At 36.8% G+C, this 17,754-nt stretch overlaps 1 protein-coding gene across 9 annotated transcripts in view; it reads right to left on the reverse strand.

Moving 5' to 3' along the window:
• The window catches only part of TSGA10 (testis specific 10), a 140,719-nt gene that overhangs the window by 19,983 nt on the left and 102,982 nt on the right, over nucleotides 1-17,754 (reverse strand). For 7 of the 9 annotated variants that reach the window (XM_074403994.1, XM_074403997.1, XM_074403968.1 and 4 more), the window contains 3 exons: nucleotides 3,842-4,044; nucleotides 2,105-2,209; nucleotides 1,777-1,926 (listed from right to left, as the gene is read on the reverse strand). The exons of 1 other annotated variant lie outside the window; for it this stretch is intronic. In XM_074403994.1, the coding sequence (XP_074260095.1) occupies nucleotides 1,777-1,926; nucleotides 2,105-2,209; nucleotides 3,842-4,044 (458 nt within the window). Of the gene's footprint in view, nucleotides 1-1,776; nucleotides 1,927-2,104; nucleotides 2,210-3,841; nucleotides 4,045-17,754 lie in introns of those variants that run through there. One more of the 9 variants, XM_039475633.2, reaches the window with a different exon arrangement.

Below are 17,754 nucleotides of genomic sequence, written 5' to 3' on the forward strand. Positions count from 1 at the left end.
CAAACCACCATGGCACATGTATACTTAGGTAAGAAACTTGCACATACTGCACATGTACCCCAGAACTTAAAGTATAATAATAATAATAAAAGAACAAATCTAGAGGCATGACATTACCTGACTTCAAACTATGCTACAAAACTATGGTTATCAAAACAGCATGGTACTCAATAAAAATAGGCATATAGACTAATGGAACAGAATAGATAACCCAGAAATAAAGCCAAATAATCACAGCCAACTCATCTTCGACAAAGTAAACAAACACTAAAGTGAGGAAAGGACATCTTATTCAACAAATAGAGCAGGGATAACTGGCAAGTCACATGTAGAAGAATGAAACTGGATCTTCGTCTCTCACCTTATCATCAAAGACTTAGGAATCTAACACCTGAAACTGTAAAAATTCTAGAAGATAACATTGGTAAAGCCCTTCTGGACACTGGCTTACACAAAGACTTCATGACCAAGAATCCAAAAGCAAATGAAACGAAACCAAATTATTTATGTTACATATATTATCTATTTATGATGGGACTTAATTAAACTAAAAAGCTTCTGCACAGCAAAAGAAATGATAAGCAGAGTAAACAGACAACCCACAGAGTGGGAGAAAATCTTCCCAAACATGCATTCAACAAAAGACTAATATCCAGAATCTACAAGGAAGTCAAAGAAATCAGCAAGGAAAAAAACATAATCCCATCAAAAAGTGGGTTAAGGACATGCATAAACAATTCTCAAAAGAATATATACAAATGGCCAATGAAAAAATGCTCAACATCACTAATTATCAGAGAAATGCAAATTAACACCACAGTGGGATACCTACCTTACTCCTGCAAGAATGGCCATAATTAAAAAATTTAAAAATCGTGGATGTTGTTATGGATGTAGTGAAAGGGAATGTTTTCTTTTATATTGCTGGTGGGAATGTAAACTAGCACAACCACTAAGGAAAATAGTACAGCGATTCCTTTTAGAAGTAAAAGTATAACTACCATTTGACCCAGCAATCCAACCACTGGGTATCTACTCAGAGGAAAAGAAGTCATTATATGAAAAAGATATTTGTACACGGGTTTGTAGCAGCACAAGTTGCTTTTGCAAAAATATGGAACCAGCCTAAATGCCCATTGACCAGCAAGTGGATAAAGAAAATGTAGTATAAATATACTAGGGAATACTACTCAGCCATAAAAAGGTATAAAATGATGCCATTCACAACAACCTGGATGGAGTTGGAGACCATTATTCCAAGGGGAGTAACTCAAGAATGGAAAACCAAATATCACATGTTTTTATGTTAAGTGAGAGCTAAGGTATGAGGATGAAAGGCCTAAGAATGATACAGTGAACTCTGGGGATTCAGGGGGAAGGATCTCAAAGTTTCTTCCCTAGTGGGAGAAGGGTAAGGAATAAAGGAGTACACACTGGGTGCAGTGCACACTGCTTGGGTATTGAATGCACCAAAATCTCAGAAGTTACCACTAAAAGACTCATCTGTGCAACAAAAAACCACCTGTTCCCCCAAAACTCTGGAAATAAAAAATATATAATTTATGCAAACAGATAAAATATTAGACCTTTTTCTTTAGTATATATAATTCTAATTAAATTATCAAAATCCTTTATTTTTATATCACTATATCTTGGTAATCATGTTTAAATATTACTATTGAAGATAGACTATTGAGTTTCCTTATTACCCCAAATATTCACTATACTAGATATTGCTATTTGGTCTCAAGAGAATGGATCCTTAAACAGACTCACTCTTCTAATGATCGATCTAGGCCTCGGTCAGGAGATCGATGGTGAGCACGTTCTGGTGAATGACATTTTGTATTTGGCTTCATTGTAGAACTCATATGATAAGCATTACTTGAGTAATTTTGGCGGCGAAGTTCTTGCACGGCCCTCTCCCTAAAGCAAAATAGTGATGCTTTAAAATTTTATATCCAGCAAAATTATTAAAAGTATTGTAAAACTGTAGCTTGATTTATACTTTAAAATCTAACATCACAAAAAAACTAAAACCTAAGAAATAATGCTTCCCATGCTGAAAAGCATTGTTTTTGAGCTTGCATCAAGATAAATTTACCTTTCAAAGCGCTCTGTTCCTAGTTGTCTTTTGGTAATGTCTAAATCAGCTTCCAATTGTGTGACAACATTTCTGAACTGGGCCACATCTCTACTCTGGATGGCCCTATTTAAAAGAAGACAAGAGTTACAGTTGACTAAACTTAAAATATGGCTATGATTCCTGGGGTACATGAAACCATATTTACAGTGGTTTGTCAGCTGGATCCAAATCACAATGTGATTTTCATGGCCAGATTTATTAGTGCATCTAAAATATGTCAATGTTAGAGACATGGTAAGTATGCAAAGAAGACTACTTGAAAAGCCTAAGCAATCCCATTCTAATGCAATTAAACCTTTTCTGTTTCAGTTTCCCTGTGGGATCACATTATATATCATCTATCTATACTATTTACTATAAATAGCTTTTTATGTAAGTACTTAGAGGTATTATATAAAGTAGTAGTATGATCAAATAATTAACACTGGAATTCACTAGCTCCATGATTAATATGTTCAGTTTTATATATATCTATTCAACCAAGTGCCTTATAATAAAATTTTATATACACAATATTTAATTTAATAGGATCTTCCTTAAGGCTAAACAATGGCTCAAAAACCCTTTGATAAGGCACAATATCATAAGAAAGGTAAACACTGATGAATGTCATTCACACAGAACATTCTATCCTCTTTGCTTGCTTTCAGGATAGTATCATAGACTGCAGAAATCTAAAGTTTGAGACTAATAACATAAACGTTTCTCATGCTAATTGTACATGTTAGTATTTACCGGTCAGTCTAAAACAGAGCATAGCTCTTAGGGTGGAAGTTTTGGCATATTTCACTAAGGCAGATTGCCACCTACCACCTTGAGAAAGAAATCTTGCAAAACCAGTTGAAGAAATCGTAATAGTCTAGCTCTTGGAATGGGAAAGAATGACAGTCACTGCCACCATAACCTGAAAAAGAGGAAACTGGCCCTGGATCTGAAGCCCTTGCCTAGTCAGTCAGGGGTTCCTAGGAATGGCTGACTGCAGAGACCATGCATCTTATCCTTCCCCATATCCTGAGCTCTTATGCGATGACAAAGTGGAGGATGGATACAAAGTGTTATAGATGGGACAGGTAAGGACAGAGGTTAAGTGTCCCCTATCAGTTTTTGTGAGAGGTGACTAAGTTTAATAGAAAAAAAATCACTATACAGGTGGGCATTTTGGCCCAATTCTCCAGCCAAAGGTCTTCTAATAAGGTGCTAGGAGTGTTAGAGATCCAAAAAAAAAAAAAAAAAAAGAAGAAGAAGAAAACAAAATCAACGTCCTGGGAAGTCTTCTGTATTTTGTGAATGCAGGTGTTCTTCTAGGTACACAGTACACATTATAGGTACAAAAGAAAATATGACATGGCAAATGCAAACATTAGGTTGCAATATCTTGGTCTAAATATGAAAATTCTTCTGGTTTCAGACTGCTTATTTTTTTTCTCATTTTGTTATATTTCCTAAAGTCAATATTTTAGATCAGATATTCTATTATACTCAAAACTCTGTTGGAAAGAATAGAGATCATTAAACTTAAATTTAGATAAGAAAAATATAATAGCAAAAGCACTATCTCTTAGGCAAATCATAATATTTCTGATCCTCTGTTTAATTAATGGCATATAGGAGGCAAATTGTTTAAATTCTGGTCTTAAAATTCTTCTAAAGACCAGAAATTTAAGATGTATGATTTTACACTGCTAAACAACTCACATTTTATTTTCTGCCAAACAAAGGTGTTCCTTAAGAAGCTGAATTTCAGATTCTTTTTCTTGAAGTGCTATCTGAGACTGATATTCTTTGTCTCGATTGGCCACCAGCAAAGCTTCTAGATTCTGCATGGAGATTCTCTCATTTGTCATCTGACTCCTCAGGAGTTCAATTTCAGAACGAGCAGAATCTAACTCATTCTCCATCTGTACAATAATAAAAAGATATCTACACTTGTTCCCATTAATTTACTTAACTATTATATTATCAGAGACTCACAAAATTTTCATAATCTGTTATAAACTGGCAAATACTTTTAATGTGATTTGAAATTGTGTCCCTCCTTCTCACCAAATAAACACACCACACATGTATGTATAGTATCACTTTCTCCATCTCTTTGATCACATCAGAAAATTCCTTAAGAAAAGGCTTATTAATTTCAAACTGCAACCAGTTTCTACTACCAGCTTTGATATTTCTTTACATACTCCTGCAAGACTGACAGGATGATATCTGTGAGTACTGCTTTGTCCTGAGTCAGGTGAGCTACATGCTTATAGAATGTCATTGGACTCCATAATTAAGGAACACAAGGAGTAATTGTACATTCCTTCTCTTGTATAAATTTGTGGAAAGCTTCCTTTTTTGAAAGTTATCTTGATAGTCCCAGCTACTCAGGAGGCTGACACAGGAGAATTGCTTGAACCAGGGAGGCAGAGGTTGAAGTGGGCTGAGATCATGCCACTGCACTCCAGCCTGGGTGACAGAGTGAGACTTCGTCTCCAAAAAAAAAAAAAGTTATCTTGAGCCTTAAAATATGCTTGGTGACACAAATATTTTTCAAAAGGAGGAAGAACAATCACTAGTAAAAAAAAAAAATCCTTATCTTGTAATGTACATAATAAATCCTATATGTATTTAAAAAGTTAAATGTGAAAAGGTAAAGTTTAAATTCCAGTAAGAAGAAATAAAAGTGAAATTACAGGGAAGGGAGATAGGCAGTCAGGGAAATAGTTTTCTAAGCTAGATACAATGCAAAAAAAAAAAAGTATGGTCACATTAAAAACACACACACACATTTTGATAGCCAATATGAACTTAACCGAAATTTGAAGGGAAACAACTGGAAGACAAATAAACTTAGTAAATAAAGTTAATTGTTTATATCTCTACTAACATAAAGAACTTATGAACTGATGAGAAATATGAGCTAGATGATAACGATCAGAAAATTTACTAAAGAAGAAATACAATTAAATTGTATATGTATGGGGAAAATTTACCCTTAATAGTAATAAAATAAATTATAACAAGATGCCATTACTAGTTTGGGGTACACCTCCCCCTACCCCCTGCCCGGAGATGGAGTCTTGCCCTGTCACCTAGGCTGGAGTGCAGTGGCACCATCTTGGCTCACTGTAAATTTCACCTCCTGGGTTCAAGCACTTTTGCCTCAGCCTCCTGAGTAGCTGGGATTACAGGCATGCACCACCACACCCAGCTAATTTTTATATTTTTAGTAGATGGGGTTTTACTGTGTTAGCTAGGATGGCCTGGAATTCCTGATCTCGAGATCTACCCATCTCAGCCTCCCAAAGTGCTGTGATTACAGGCGTGAGCAACTGAGCCCGGCCCAGGGTTTTTTTACTTTGACATTACTGATCTTTTGGGTTGGATCATTACTTGGAGTGAGGACAGCACTATGCATCACAGGATGCTTAGCAGTATTCCTGGTCTCTGCCCAATCGATGCCACCAGTATTCCCCACTCTAGTCATGACCATTAAAAAGGTCATTATTAAATGCACACTGAGAGCAAAATCTCTTTCAGCTGAACCATAAAAACTCTACCAAAGACACTATTCTAGTCTATCTAGTGGAAAAATTTGTTAGTTTGTGTTAATAAACATTACATTGGGCAATGGCAATCTCATATACTTTGCTGGCAGTAGAAAATGAACCATGATTTTTTTTTTGACAATAGCTTTTTTGAAATGTAATTCACATGGCATCAATTATTTTTAGCATATTAACACAGTTGTACCATCATTACCACAATCTAATGTTAGAACTTTTTTATCATCTCAAAAAGAAACTCAAGGTCAAGCATGGTGGCTAACACCTGTAATCCCAGCACTCTGGGAGGCCAAGGTAGGCAGATTGCTTCAGTTCAGGAGTTCAAGACCAGTGTGGGCAACACGGTGAAACCCCATCACTACAAAAAATACAAAAAACTTAGCCAGGCATGGTGACAATAGGCTTATAGTCCCAACTACTCAGGAGGCTGAGGTGGGAAATCACCTGAGCCCAGGAGGTCGAGGCTACAGTGAGCCAAGATGGCACCACTGTATTCCAGCCTGGGCTACTGGAGGAGACCCTATCTCAAAAAAACAAAAACAAAAACAAAAACAAAACAAAAAACCAACACAGAACCCTCTGTGGCCTTAGGCAACCCCTAAACTATTTTATACTATTTGCCTCATTCTGGATAGTTCATATACACAGAAACAATGTGTATGCGGTCATTTGTGACTGGATTCCTTTATTAGCATAATTTTTTTTGTTTTTTTGTTTGGTTTTTGTTTTGTTTTATTTTTGAGGCAGAGTCTCACTCCGTCACCAGGCGCCATGCTGGAGTGCAGTGGCGTGATCTCGGCTCACCACAACCTCTGCCTCCTGGGTTCAAGCAATTCTCCTGCCTCAGCCTCCCGAGTAGCTGGGACTACAGGTGCACGCCACCACGCTCGGCTAATTTTTTTATATTTGTAGTAGAGACGGGGTTTCACCATGTTGGCCAGGATGGTCTCGATCGCTTGACCTTGTGATCCGCCTGCCTTGGCTTCCCAAAGTGCTGGGATTACAGGCATGAGCCACCGCGCCCGGCCTAGCATAATATTTTTAAGAATTATCAATGTTTTAGCAGTTATAAAAATTTCATTACTTGTATTGCCTAATAACACTCCATTGCATAGATAAACCACAGATCTATTCATGAGTTAAACGTATGTGACTTATTATACTTTGGGACTACTATAAATAATATTGCCATAAAGTGGTTTTTGCATGGACATGTTTTCCATTACTCTTGAACACACAGAAGTGACATTTATGAGCTGTATGGTAATCTAATTTTTAACATTTTGAGGAACTGCCAAAATGATTTCCAAAGTTGCCTCACTATTTTACATTTCCACCAGCAATATATGAGGGTTTCACCTTTTCCTCATTTTTGTCAACATTTTTTATCTTCTCTGTGACTATAGCCATCCTAGTCATCGTGAAATGGTATGATTTTGATTTTCATTTTTCTATTAATGATGTTCAGCATCTTTTCATGTGTTTATTGGCCATTTATGTGTCTTATGTAGAGAAATGTCTATTAATATCCTTTGCTAAGTTTTTTAGTTGAATCTTAGGATTTTCTGTATTTCAGATCATGTCACCTGCAAACAGAGATAGTTTTACTTATTTTCCATTCTGGATGCCTTTTATTTCTTTTTCTTGCCTAATTGCCCTGCCTAGAACCTCTGCTACAATGTTGAATAGAAGAGGCAAGGTTGGCATTCTTGTCTTGATACTGATCTTAGGACAAAAGCATTCTACCACTACTGAGTACAGGGCTTGCTGTGCGGTTTTCATAGATGCCCTTTATGAGGTCAAGAAGTTTCTTTCTATTTATAGTTTATAGAGTGTTTTTATAAAGGCAAGAATGTTGGGTTTTGCCAAATGCTTTTTCTGCATCTATTGAGAAGGCCGTGTGGTTTTCATTCTTGATTCTATTGATATGATGATATATTAATTGATTTTCAGGTGTTAAACTAACCCAGCATTCATGGAATAAACCCTACTTGAGGGTGTAAATTGCATTTTATGTGTTGTTGGATTCAGTTTTATAGTATTTTCTTGAGAATTTTTCATCTGTATTCATAAGAGATACTGGTCTGCTGTTTTATTTTCCTGTGAGATCTTTGTCTGGCTTTGGTCTCACGGCAATAATGGCTTCATAGAATGCATTGGGGAATGTTCTCTGCTACTTTTGGAAGTTTGCAAACATTTTGGATAAATGCATCTTGAATCATTTGGAAGAACTCAGAATTGAAGCCATCTGGGCTTCGATATTACTTTATGGAAATTTAAAATTTTCTATTTTGACCTCTTTAGGTTGTAGGTTTATTCAGATTTTCTACTTTTCTTTCAGTCAGTTTTAATAGTCTGTGTTTTGCTGGAAATTTGTTGATTTTATCCAAGCGTTTAATTTTTGGAATTCAATTGTTGATAATATTCTCCTATGACACTTTTTTATTAGGTTAGTAGTGATGTCCCTTCTCTTATTCCTGATTTTAGTAATTTGACTCTGTCAATTTGCTAAAGATTTGTCAATTTTGTTGATATTCTGAAAGAACAAGCTTGTGACTTCTTTGATTCTCAGTTGTTCTCTCTTGACTTAGTTTTTGTTCTAATCTTGATTATTATTTTCATTCTTCTTACTGTGGGTTTAGTTTGTTCCCTTTTTCCAGTGTTCTAAGTGGAAGGCTAGGTAAGTGACTTAAGATCTTTCTTCTTTTTTAAAAAATATAGATTGGCATTTAGAGCTATAAATTTCCCTCAAAGCACTGCTTTAACTGCATCCTGTATGTTTTGACACAATATATGTTCATTTTTGCTAATCTCAGTATTTTCTTTTTTCCCTTTGTGATTTCTTCTTTGACTCACCGTTTGGGAATGTGCTGCTCAATTTTTATATACTTGTAAATTTACAAAATTTTCTTCTTTTATCAATCCCTAACAATTTCATTGTGGTGGGAGAACATACTTTGCATAATTTCAATCCTTTTAAACCTATTAAGGCTTGTTTTATGGCCTAATGCATGATCAGTTCTGGAGGATCTTCCATGTTGAGAAGACTATGTATTTTACTGTTGTTGGAAGAGTGTTTCATATGTTTATGTTAATGCAAACTTGGTTTCAGTGTTGTTGAAATCCTGTATTTCCTGGTTGATGTTCTGCCTAGCTGCTCTCTTCATTATTGAAAGTGAGGTACTGATGTCTGCAACTATTACTGTTGAATTATTTCCAGCTCAACACAGAAATGTTATTTCTACCTAGCTGTATTTACTCCTTCTCTCATTAGTGATATTACTGCTTACATTTACATCTCCGTATGTCACAAGTCCAATGATATATTATTACAATTATTACTTTTAAATTTTATAGCTTTTAAAGAAATTGTTAGAAGGACAGCAAACATACATAGTCAGACTTAGCAAATAGCTCAAAGCAGCCCTTTAAAAAATATGTTCAAAGAAACAAAGGAAATCACATTTAAGGAAGTAAAGTAAGGCCATAAATAGATGAATGGATAAAGAAAATGTGGTATACATACAAAATAGAATACTACACAGCAACGATCTCCAACCTTTCTGTCACCATGGACTGGTTTCATGGAAGAAAAGTTTTCCATGGACAGCAGTGGGGTGGGGACGGTTTTGTGATGAAACTGTTCTACCTCAGATCATCAGGCATTAGTTAGATTCTCACAAGGAGTGTGCAACCTAGATCCCTCACATGTGCAGTTCACAATATTGTGCACGCTCCTATGACAATCTAATGTCGCTGCTGATCTGACAGGAGGCAGAGCTCAGGCAGTAATGCTCACTAACCCACCTACGGCTCACCTCCTCCTGCTGTGTGGGTGGAACTGGTACCAGTTGGGGTAACAGGCCATGGACCCATACAAGTCTGTGGCCCAGGGGTTGGGGACTCCTACTATATGGCTTTAAAAAGAAAAAAATTCTGTAATTCATGGCAACCTGGATGGAATTTAGGGACATCATACTAAATGAAATAAGCCAGGCACAGAAAGACAAATACTGTATTATCTTACTTATAAGTGGAATACTTACAATCTTACTTATAAATATGGTATGATCTTACTTATAACCTGACTTTATAGAAACAGAGAGTAGAATGGTGAAAGGAGGAAGGATTGAAAGAGGGAAGATGTTGATCAAAGAGTTCAAAGTTTTAGTTTGACTGGAGAAATAAGTTTTGGTGATTTATTACACTGCATGGTGACCACAGTTAATAATAATCTACTGTATAATTCAAAATTTCAAAAAGAATAAAATTTTAATATCACTCCAAAAAAGCAAGTTGATAATTTGATATGTTAATTAGTTTAATTAAACCTGTCTACCATACATACATCAAATCTTTCTACACATATAGACCAAAACATTACACTGTACTCCATAAATATACACAATTATTTGTCAACTAAAAAAATAAGAAAGAAAAAGAAGGGATAATAACAATGTCTCATCAAATAACTAATAATAAAGAAATAAGAAGCTGCTCTAAAAGAGAGTTTCTTTTGTTTGCTTTATTTTCATATGGATGGGTGGCATTTTCTTGTATTTTTGAAGGTTAAATTTTTGTTGTTGTTGAAAATTAGGGATTTTAAATAATATATTGTAGCACCTCTAAATACTGATCCTCCCCATCTTGGGACTTGTTATGTTTGGTTTGTTTTCTTATTTATTTCTCTGGACTGTTTCTATGATGTCTATTTCCCTTACAGTATATAGCCTCTGATGTTGCTCTTCAGGGTATACACATAGTTACTCCAATTCCCTTCCACGGGCATGCACAGTCACCCTAGCTCCTCCCCCTAGGATGACAATGGATTTAGCCAGGCTCTCTTTGACTGTCTCTTAAGTCTGACTGGTCTGGCCCTACTTGTATCAAATCCAACTATTAGCCTCTATTAATTGCTAGCTGAATGTTCTATTGATTTTGACAATCACTTGTGGGTTAACTTGTTTCACAGTCTGATCCAATTACATTTGATCCCTTTGCAGGGGTACTACTTCCCAACCCAAGCATTGTTGAGGTATGATTGACAAATAAAAATTATATATACTTAAGGTATGTAACATGATGTTTTGATACACACATACATTGTAAAATGATTACCACAATTAAGCTAACATATTCATCACCTCTCTCTCACCTAGTTACTATTGTAGGTGTGTGATAAGAACACATGAGATCTATTCACAGCAAATTTCAACTATACAGTATATTAACTATAGTTACCATGCCGTACATTAGATCTCCCAAACTTACTCACGTTGTAACTGAAAATTTTTACACCCTGACCAACGTCTCTCTTCTTCCCCTACTCCCTTCACCCCCAGCCCCTCATCACCACCATTCCACTCTCTGTCAAACTCACAGAAGAAGGGGTAGTTTTGAGGCAAGTTATTGAGGTTTGCTCTGACCCCAGAAGGGTTCTCGTTAGCTGCTGCTGTCCATGGTTCTCTATTCAACTTCTAAGTGGTCTATTGTTTCCATTTTTGTTTTCATGAAGTTTCCTCTTAATTGTGAAGCAGTGGCTTTTTGAAAGCTCATTGGCTGTATGTGCCAAAATTTCCACTTGTGGGAATCCATCTTAAGGATATAATGCAAAATGTGATAAAAGTTTTATGTAAAAAAAATTTTTCATGTTAAAAATTTTAAAATTTGTATACAGAAATGGTAAAAAGTAGAATAATCCATTTAATACATTATTTACAAATATGCAAAAGAACACAAAAATCTGGCTAGGAAAAGAAAAGGGCTAGAAGGAAATGTAACAAAATGTCTATAGTGGGAGAAAGTATCTTATTCTAGTTTTAGGTTCTGAAATCCATTTTGGCCTAAGGTGATGACCACACTTTTAAAAATCCTTTGCTTTCTTCAAAAATTATATGAGATTCTCCAAAGCACTTGTTATGCCTAAAGAAATCATCTATAACATAAGTATTAATTAAAGGAAGAATATTTGGAATTCATGTTCTCAAAATTCCTCTTGAGTTAGTTCATAGATATATGATTATTTTAGAAATAGAAAATCAAGACCCGAGTGTACTATATATTATGTGAATTATATCCCAATAAATATATCTCAGTAAATATATTTTTTAAAAAAAAAGAAAAGAAAAGAAAACTAAGACTGAAAAAAGGTCCAGACAGTGCTTTAAACTACTTTTGTAGGCGACTGAAGGTAGCAATATAGATATTTTTTACCCTAACTTCTCCTTTCTTATTTAAAATTATGAGTGATCTCAGGGACGGAAAGTTAGTTCAATATTCAAAAACCAACAACGTGATCTATCATATTAATAGGCTAAAGAAGAAAAATAACTGGATCTGATAATTAGATGCTGAAAAAGCAGTTGGCAAAATTCAACATCCATCTATGATTTTTAAAAATTCTTAGAAATATGGGAATAGAGGGGAACTCTCTCTACTTCATAAGAGCAACTACAAAATACTACAGATAACAGTATACTTAGTGGTGAAACACTGAATTCTTTCTGCCTAATACTGGAAAGAAGGCAAGATGTCCACTTGCACCCCTCTTATTTGACATAGTGCTTAATTATGAAACAGCGCAAAAAGGTAAGAAAAGGCACACAGATCAGAAAGAATTAAAACTGTTCTTATTTTCAAATACAAAGGTTGTTTACCTAGAAAACCCCACGGAATCTGCAGGAAAACTCCTAGCACTAATAAGTAGATTTGGCAAGTTCACAGGACACAAGATAAACACTCAGAAATTAAAATTGTTGACCAGGCACAGTGGCTCATGCCTTTAATCCCAGGACGCCTTGGCAGGTGAATAACTTGAGGTCAGGAGTTCAAGTTCAGCCTGGCAAACATGGTGAAACTCTGTCCCTACTAAAAATACAAAAATTAGCTGGGTGTGGTGGCGTGTGCCTGTAATCTCACCTTCTCGGGAGGCTGAGGTGGGAGAATCACTCGAACCCGGGAGGTGGAGGTTAGAGTGAGCCAAGATCATGCCACTGTACTCCAGCCTGGACAACAGAGCGAGACTCCATATTTAAAAAAAAATTAAAAGTGTTGGCTGGGCATGCTGGCTAATGCCTGTAATCCCAGCATTTTGGGAGGCTGAGGCAGGAAGATTGATTGAGGCCAGAAGTTCGAGACCAGCCTGGGCAACATAGCAAGACCCCATCTCTAAAAAAATTAAAATATTAGCCAGGCATGGTGGCACATGCCTGTAGTGCCACCCAGCTACTTGGGAGGCTCAGGTGAAAGGATCACTTGAGCCCAGGGGTTCAAGGCTGCACTAATCTATGTGCCACCAATCTATTGGTGACAGAGTGAAATCCAATCTCTAAAACCAAACCAAAAGAAAACAGAAGAATAAAAATCAATTGTACTTCTATGTGCTAGCAAGAAACACATTGACAATGATGTTAAAACTAGGCCGGGCGCAGTGGCTCACGCCTGTAATCCCAGCACTTTGGGAGGCCAAGGCGGGTGGATCACGAGGTCAAGAGATCGAGACCATCCTGGTCAACATGGTGAAACCCCGTCTCTACTAAAAATACAAAAATTAGCTGGGCATGGTGGTGCACGCCTGTAGTCCCAGCTACTAGGGAGGCTGAGGCAGGAGAATTGCTTGAACCCAGGAGGCGGAGGTTGCGGTGAGCCGAGATCGCGCCATTGCACTCCAGCCTGGGTAACAGGCGAAACCCCGTCTCAAAAAAACAAAAACAAAAACAAAAAAAAACTAAAATACCACTTATAATAGCTAAAAAAAATACTTTTTATTTTATAGGTAGAAATATAAACATGTGCAGAACTTGCATGCTGAAAACTACACAAAGTTAACAAAAGACATCAAGGAAGATCTAAGTAAGACATATCACATTCATGAACTGGAAGCCTTAGCATAGCAAAGATGTTAATTCTCCCCAAGAGAACGGAATTTTAATACAAGTTCTATCAAAATCCAAATAGGATTTTTGTTGATATAAAAAGATTATTCTTAAACCTATGTGAAAGATCAAAGAGACTAGAATATCTAAAATAATTTTGAAAAAAAAAAAAAGAATAAAGCAGATGAACCTGAATTAAAGACTTAATACATAACTAGAGTAATCAAAATTGTGTGGTGGAAAGACAAATATATAGGTCAATGTAAAAGAAGAGAAAACCAAGAAATATGCCCAACCGATTTTTCACAAAATCTATTCAGTGGCAGAAAGATAGCTTTTTAAACAAATAGTACTGAAGCAGTTGGATACTCAAAGGCAAAAGAAAAAAAAAAGATACCTCTATGTAAACCTCACACTTCTTGCAGAATTAACTCAAAATAGGTCATGGAATTACATGTCAAAAATAAAACTATAAAACATTTAGAATAAGAGTAGGAAAATCTTTGGGATTTAGAGCTATAGCAAATAATTCTTAGACTTAAGCCAAAAGCACAATCCATAAAAGGAAAATTTATAAATGCGACTTCATCAAAACTGAAAACTTTTTATCTGAGAAAGACCCTGTTAAGAGGATAAAAACTACAAGCCACATACTTAGTGAAAGAACATATTTGCAAACCACATGTCTGATAAAGCAGGAGTCCCCACCCCCCAGGCCACAGACCACTACCAGTCCATGGTCTGTTAGGAACTGGGCCACACAGCAGGAGGTGAGCACAGGCGAGCCAGCAAAGCTTCATCTGTATTTACAGCTGCTCCCCATCACTTGCATTACTGCCTGAGCTCTGCCTCCTGTCAGATCAGCAGCAGCATTAGATTCTCATAGGAGCAGAACCCTATTGTGAACTGCACAGGCAGGGATCTCAGCTGTGCACTCTCTAAAAGAATCTAATGCCTGATGATCTGAGGTGGAGCTGAGGCACTGATGTTAGCTCTGGGGATCGGCTGTAAATATAGATTAATATTAGCAGAGAGGTTTGACTGCACAGAGACCAAAATAAATCAATTGCTTGCAGACTAATATCAAAACCCTATTGCTGAGTGGCAAGTGACAATTAAAATACATCTGGTGGTAGGCTTTATAGTGGCAAGTGAGTTGATGTGCTTCAGTTGTACAGCCTGCCTATTCATTTTATTTACCACTTCCATTCAGGTCTCTTTCCTTTATTTGAGTACTTATCTCAGTCACCGCTTTGGTAAGCCCACAAGTTAACCCTAGCCAAAATGAGTAAAAAACAAGCATCCTTAGAAAGCATCTTTGAAAAGGGCAAAAGACCAAATGATGAGACAGCAGAAGACTCTAAGATTGCCAAAAAAGGAAAGCTGCATTTAAAAGAAAATACCAAGCCCTACTTAAATTACGGGTTCATTTCAACAGGTGACTCACATTCTCCAAGTCTGCTTTGTATATCCAGTGAAACCATATAACCTTCAAAACTGCTTTGCCACATGGAGACCAAGCACCCCGCATTAAAAGACAAGCCTTCGGAGTTTTTCAAAAGAAAAAAAAATGTAAACACAAAGAACAGAAGCCATTATTAAAGGCCACCACCTCATCAAATGCGTTTCCACTGAGAGCATTATTCTTAGTGGCTAAACGCATTGCTAATGCTAAGAAGCCCTTTGCTATTGTGAAGAGTTGATCCTGCCTACTGATAAGGGTATCTGTTATAAAATTTTAGGAGAGGCTGAAGTTCAAAAGGTGGCACGTGTTCCTCTTTCAGCTAGCATCATAACTAGATGAAATATCAGAGGATATTTAGACACAACTGTTAGAGAGGATTAATGAGTCACTGTGGTATGCAATCCAGGTTGATGAGTCTACCGATGTTGACAGCAAGGCAACAATGCTTGTTTCTGTGTCATATATTTTTCAGGAGCGAGTGCATGAGGATATTTTGTTTGTTTGTTTTGTTTGTTTTGTTTTGTACTTTTTCTTTTTTTTAATTTTACTTTAGGTTCTGGGGTACATGTGCAGATCATGCAAGACTGTTGCATAGTTACATATATGGCAAGGTGGTTTGCTGCCTTCATCCCCCCATCATCTACATCTGGCATTTCTCCCTATGTTATCCCTCCCTAACCTCCCCATCTCCCTCCTCACTGTCCCTCCCTTGGCCACCCCCAACAGACCCCAGTGTGTGATGCTCTCTCCCTGTGTCCATGTTTTCTCATTGTTCAACACCGGCCTATGAGTGAGAACATGTGGTGTTTGATTTTCTGTTCTTGTGTCAGTTTGCTGAGAATGATGGTTTCCAGATTCATCCATGTCTCTACAAAGGACATGAACTCATCATTTCTTATGGCTGCATAGTATTCCATGTGTATATGTGCCACATTCTCCTTGTCCAGTCTATCGCCAATGGGCATTTGGGTTGGTTCCAGGTCTTTGATATTGTAAACAGTGCCACTATGAACATACGTGTGCATGTGTCCTTATTAACAGAATGATTTATAATCCTTTGGGTATGTACCCAGTAATGGGATTGCTGGGTCAAATGGAATTTCTCTTTCTAGGTCCTTGAGGAAGCACCACACTGTCTTCCACAATGGTTGAACTAATTTACACAACCACCAACAGTGTAAAGGTGTTCCTGTTTCTCCACATCCTTTCCAGCATCTGTTGTCTCCAGATTTTTTAATGATCGCCATTCTAGATGGCATGAGGTGGTATCTCAATGTGGTTTTGATTTGCATTTCTCTAATAATCAGTGATGATGAGCATTTTTTCATGTGTTTATTGGCCTCATATATGTCTTCTTTTGAAAAATGTCTGTTCATATCCTTCTCTCACTTTTGGATAGGGTTCACTTTTTTCTTGTAAATCTGTTTTAATTCTTTGTAGATTCTGAATACTAGCCCTTTGTCAGATAGGTAGATTGCAAAAACTTTTTCCCATTCTGTTCATTGCCAGTTCACTCTAATGATTGTTTCTTTTGCTGTACAAAAGCTCTGGAGTTTAATTGGGTCCCATTTGTCTATTTTGGCTTTTGTTGCCAATGCTTTTGGTGTTTTGGTCATGAAGTCCTTGCCTATGCCTATGTCCTGAATGGTTTTGCCTGTTTTCTTCTAGGGTTTTTATGGTGCTATGTCTTATGTTTAAGTCTTTTATCCATCTGGAGTTAAATTTAGTGTAAGGTGTGAGGAAGGGGTCCAGTTTCTGCTTTCTGCACACTGCCAGCCAGTTTTCCCAACAACATTTATTAAACAGGGAATCATTTCCCTATTGCTTGTTTTTATCAGGTTTGACAAATATCAGATGGTTGTAGATGTGTGGCATTGCCTCCAAGGCCTCTGTTCTGTTCCATTGGTCTATATCTCTGTTTTGGTACCAGTACCATGCTGTTTTGGTACCAGTATCATGCTGTTTTGATTACTGTAGCCTTGTAGTATAGTTTGAAGTCAGGTAGCGTGATGCCTCCAGTTTTGTTCTTTTTTATTAGGATTGTCTTGGCTATGTGGGCTCTCTTTGGTTCCATATGAAGTTTAAGGTGTTTTTTTTTTTCCAGTTCTGTGAAGAAGGTCATTGGTAGCTTGATGGGGATAGAACTGAATCTATAGATTACTTTGGGCAGTGTGGCCATTTTCATGGTATTGATTCTTCCTAACCATAAGCATGGAATGTTTCTCCATTCATTTGTGTCCTCTCTTATTTCCTTGAGCAGTTTTTTTGTAGTTCTCCTTGAAGAGTTCCTTTACATCTTCTGTTAGTTGTATTACTAGGTACTTTATTCTCGTTGTAGCAATTGTGAATGGGAGTTCGCTCATGATTTGGCTCTCTGTTAGTCTGTTACTGGTGTATAGAAATGCTTGTGATTTCTGCACATTGATTTTGTATCCTAAGACTTTGCTGAAGTTGCTTATCAGTTTAAGGAGATTTTGGGCTGAGACGATAGAGTTTTCTAAATATACAATCACGTCATCTGCAAATAGAGACAATTTGACTTCCTCTTTTCCTAACTGAATACGTTATGTGCACTTTTGTTGCCAACCAATGTCACAACTGCAGACCACTCAAGTCTTTGGATGATTACATATCAGGAAAACTGAATTGGTCGTTTTATGTCAGCATATGCGCAGACGGAGCAATTGCCATGACTGGACAGCTTTCTGATTTCATTAC

This window comes from Saimiri boliviensis, chromosome 1 (assembly GCF_048565385.1).
Source record: "Saimiri boliviensis isolate mSaiBol1 chromosome 1, mSaiBol1.pri, whole genome shotgun sequence".
Lineage (NCBI taxonomy): Eukaryota > Metazoa > Chordata > Mammalia > Primates > Cebidae > Saimiri > Saimiri boliviensis.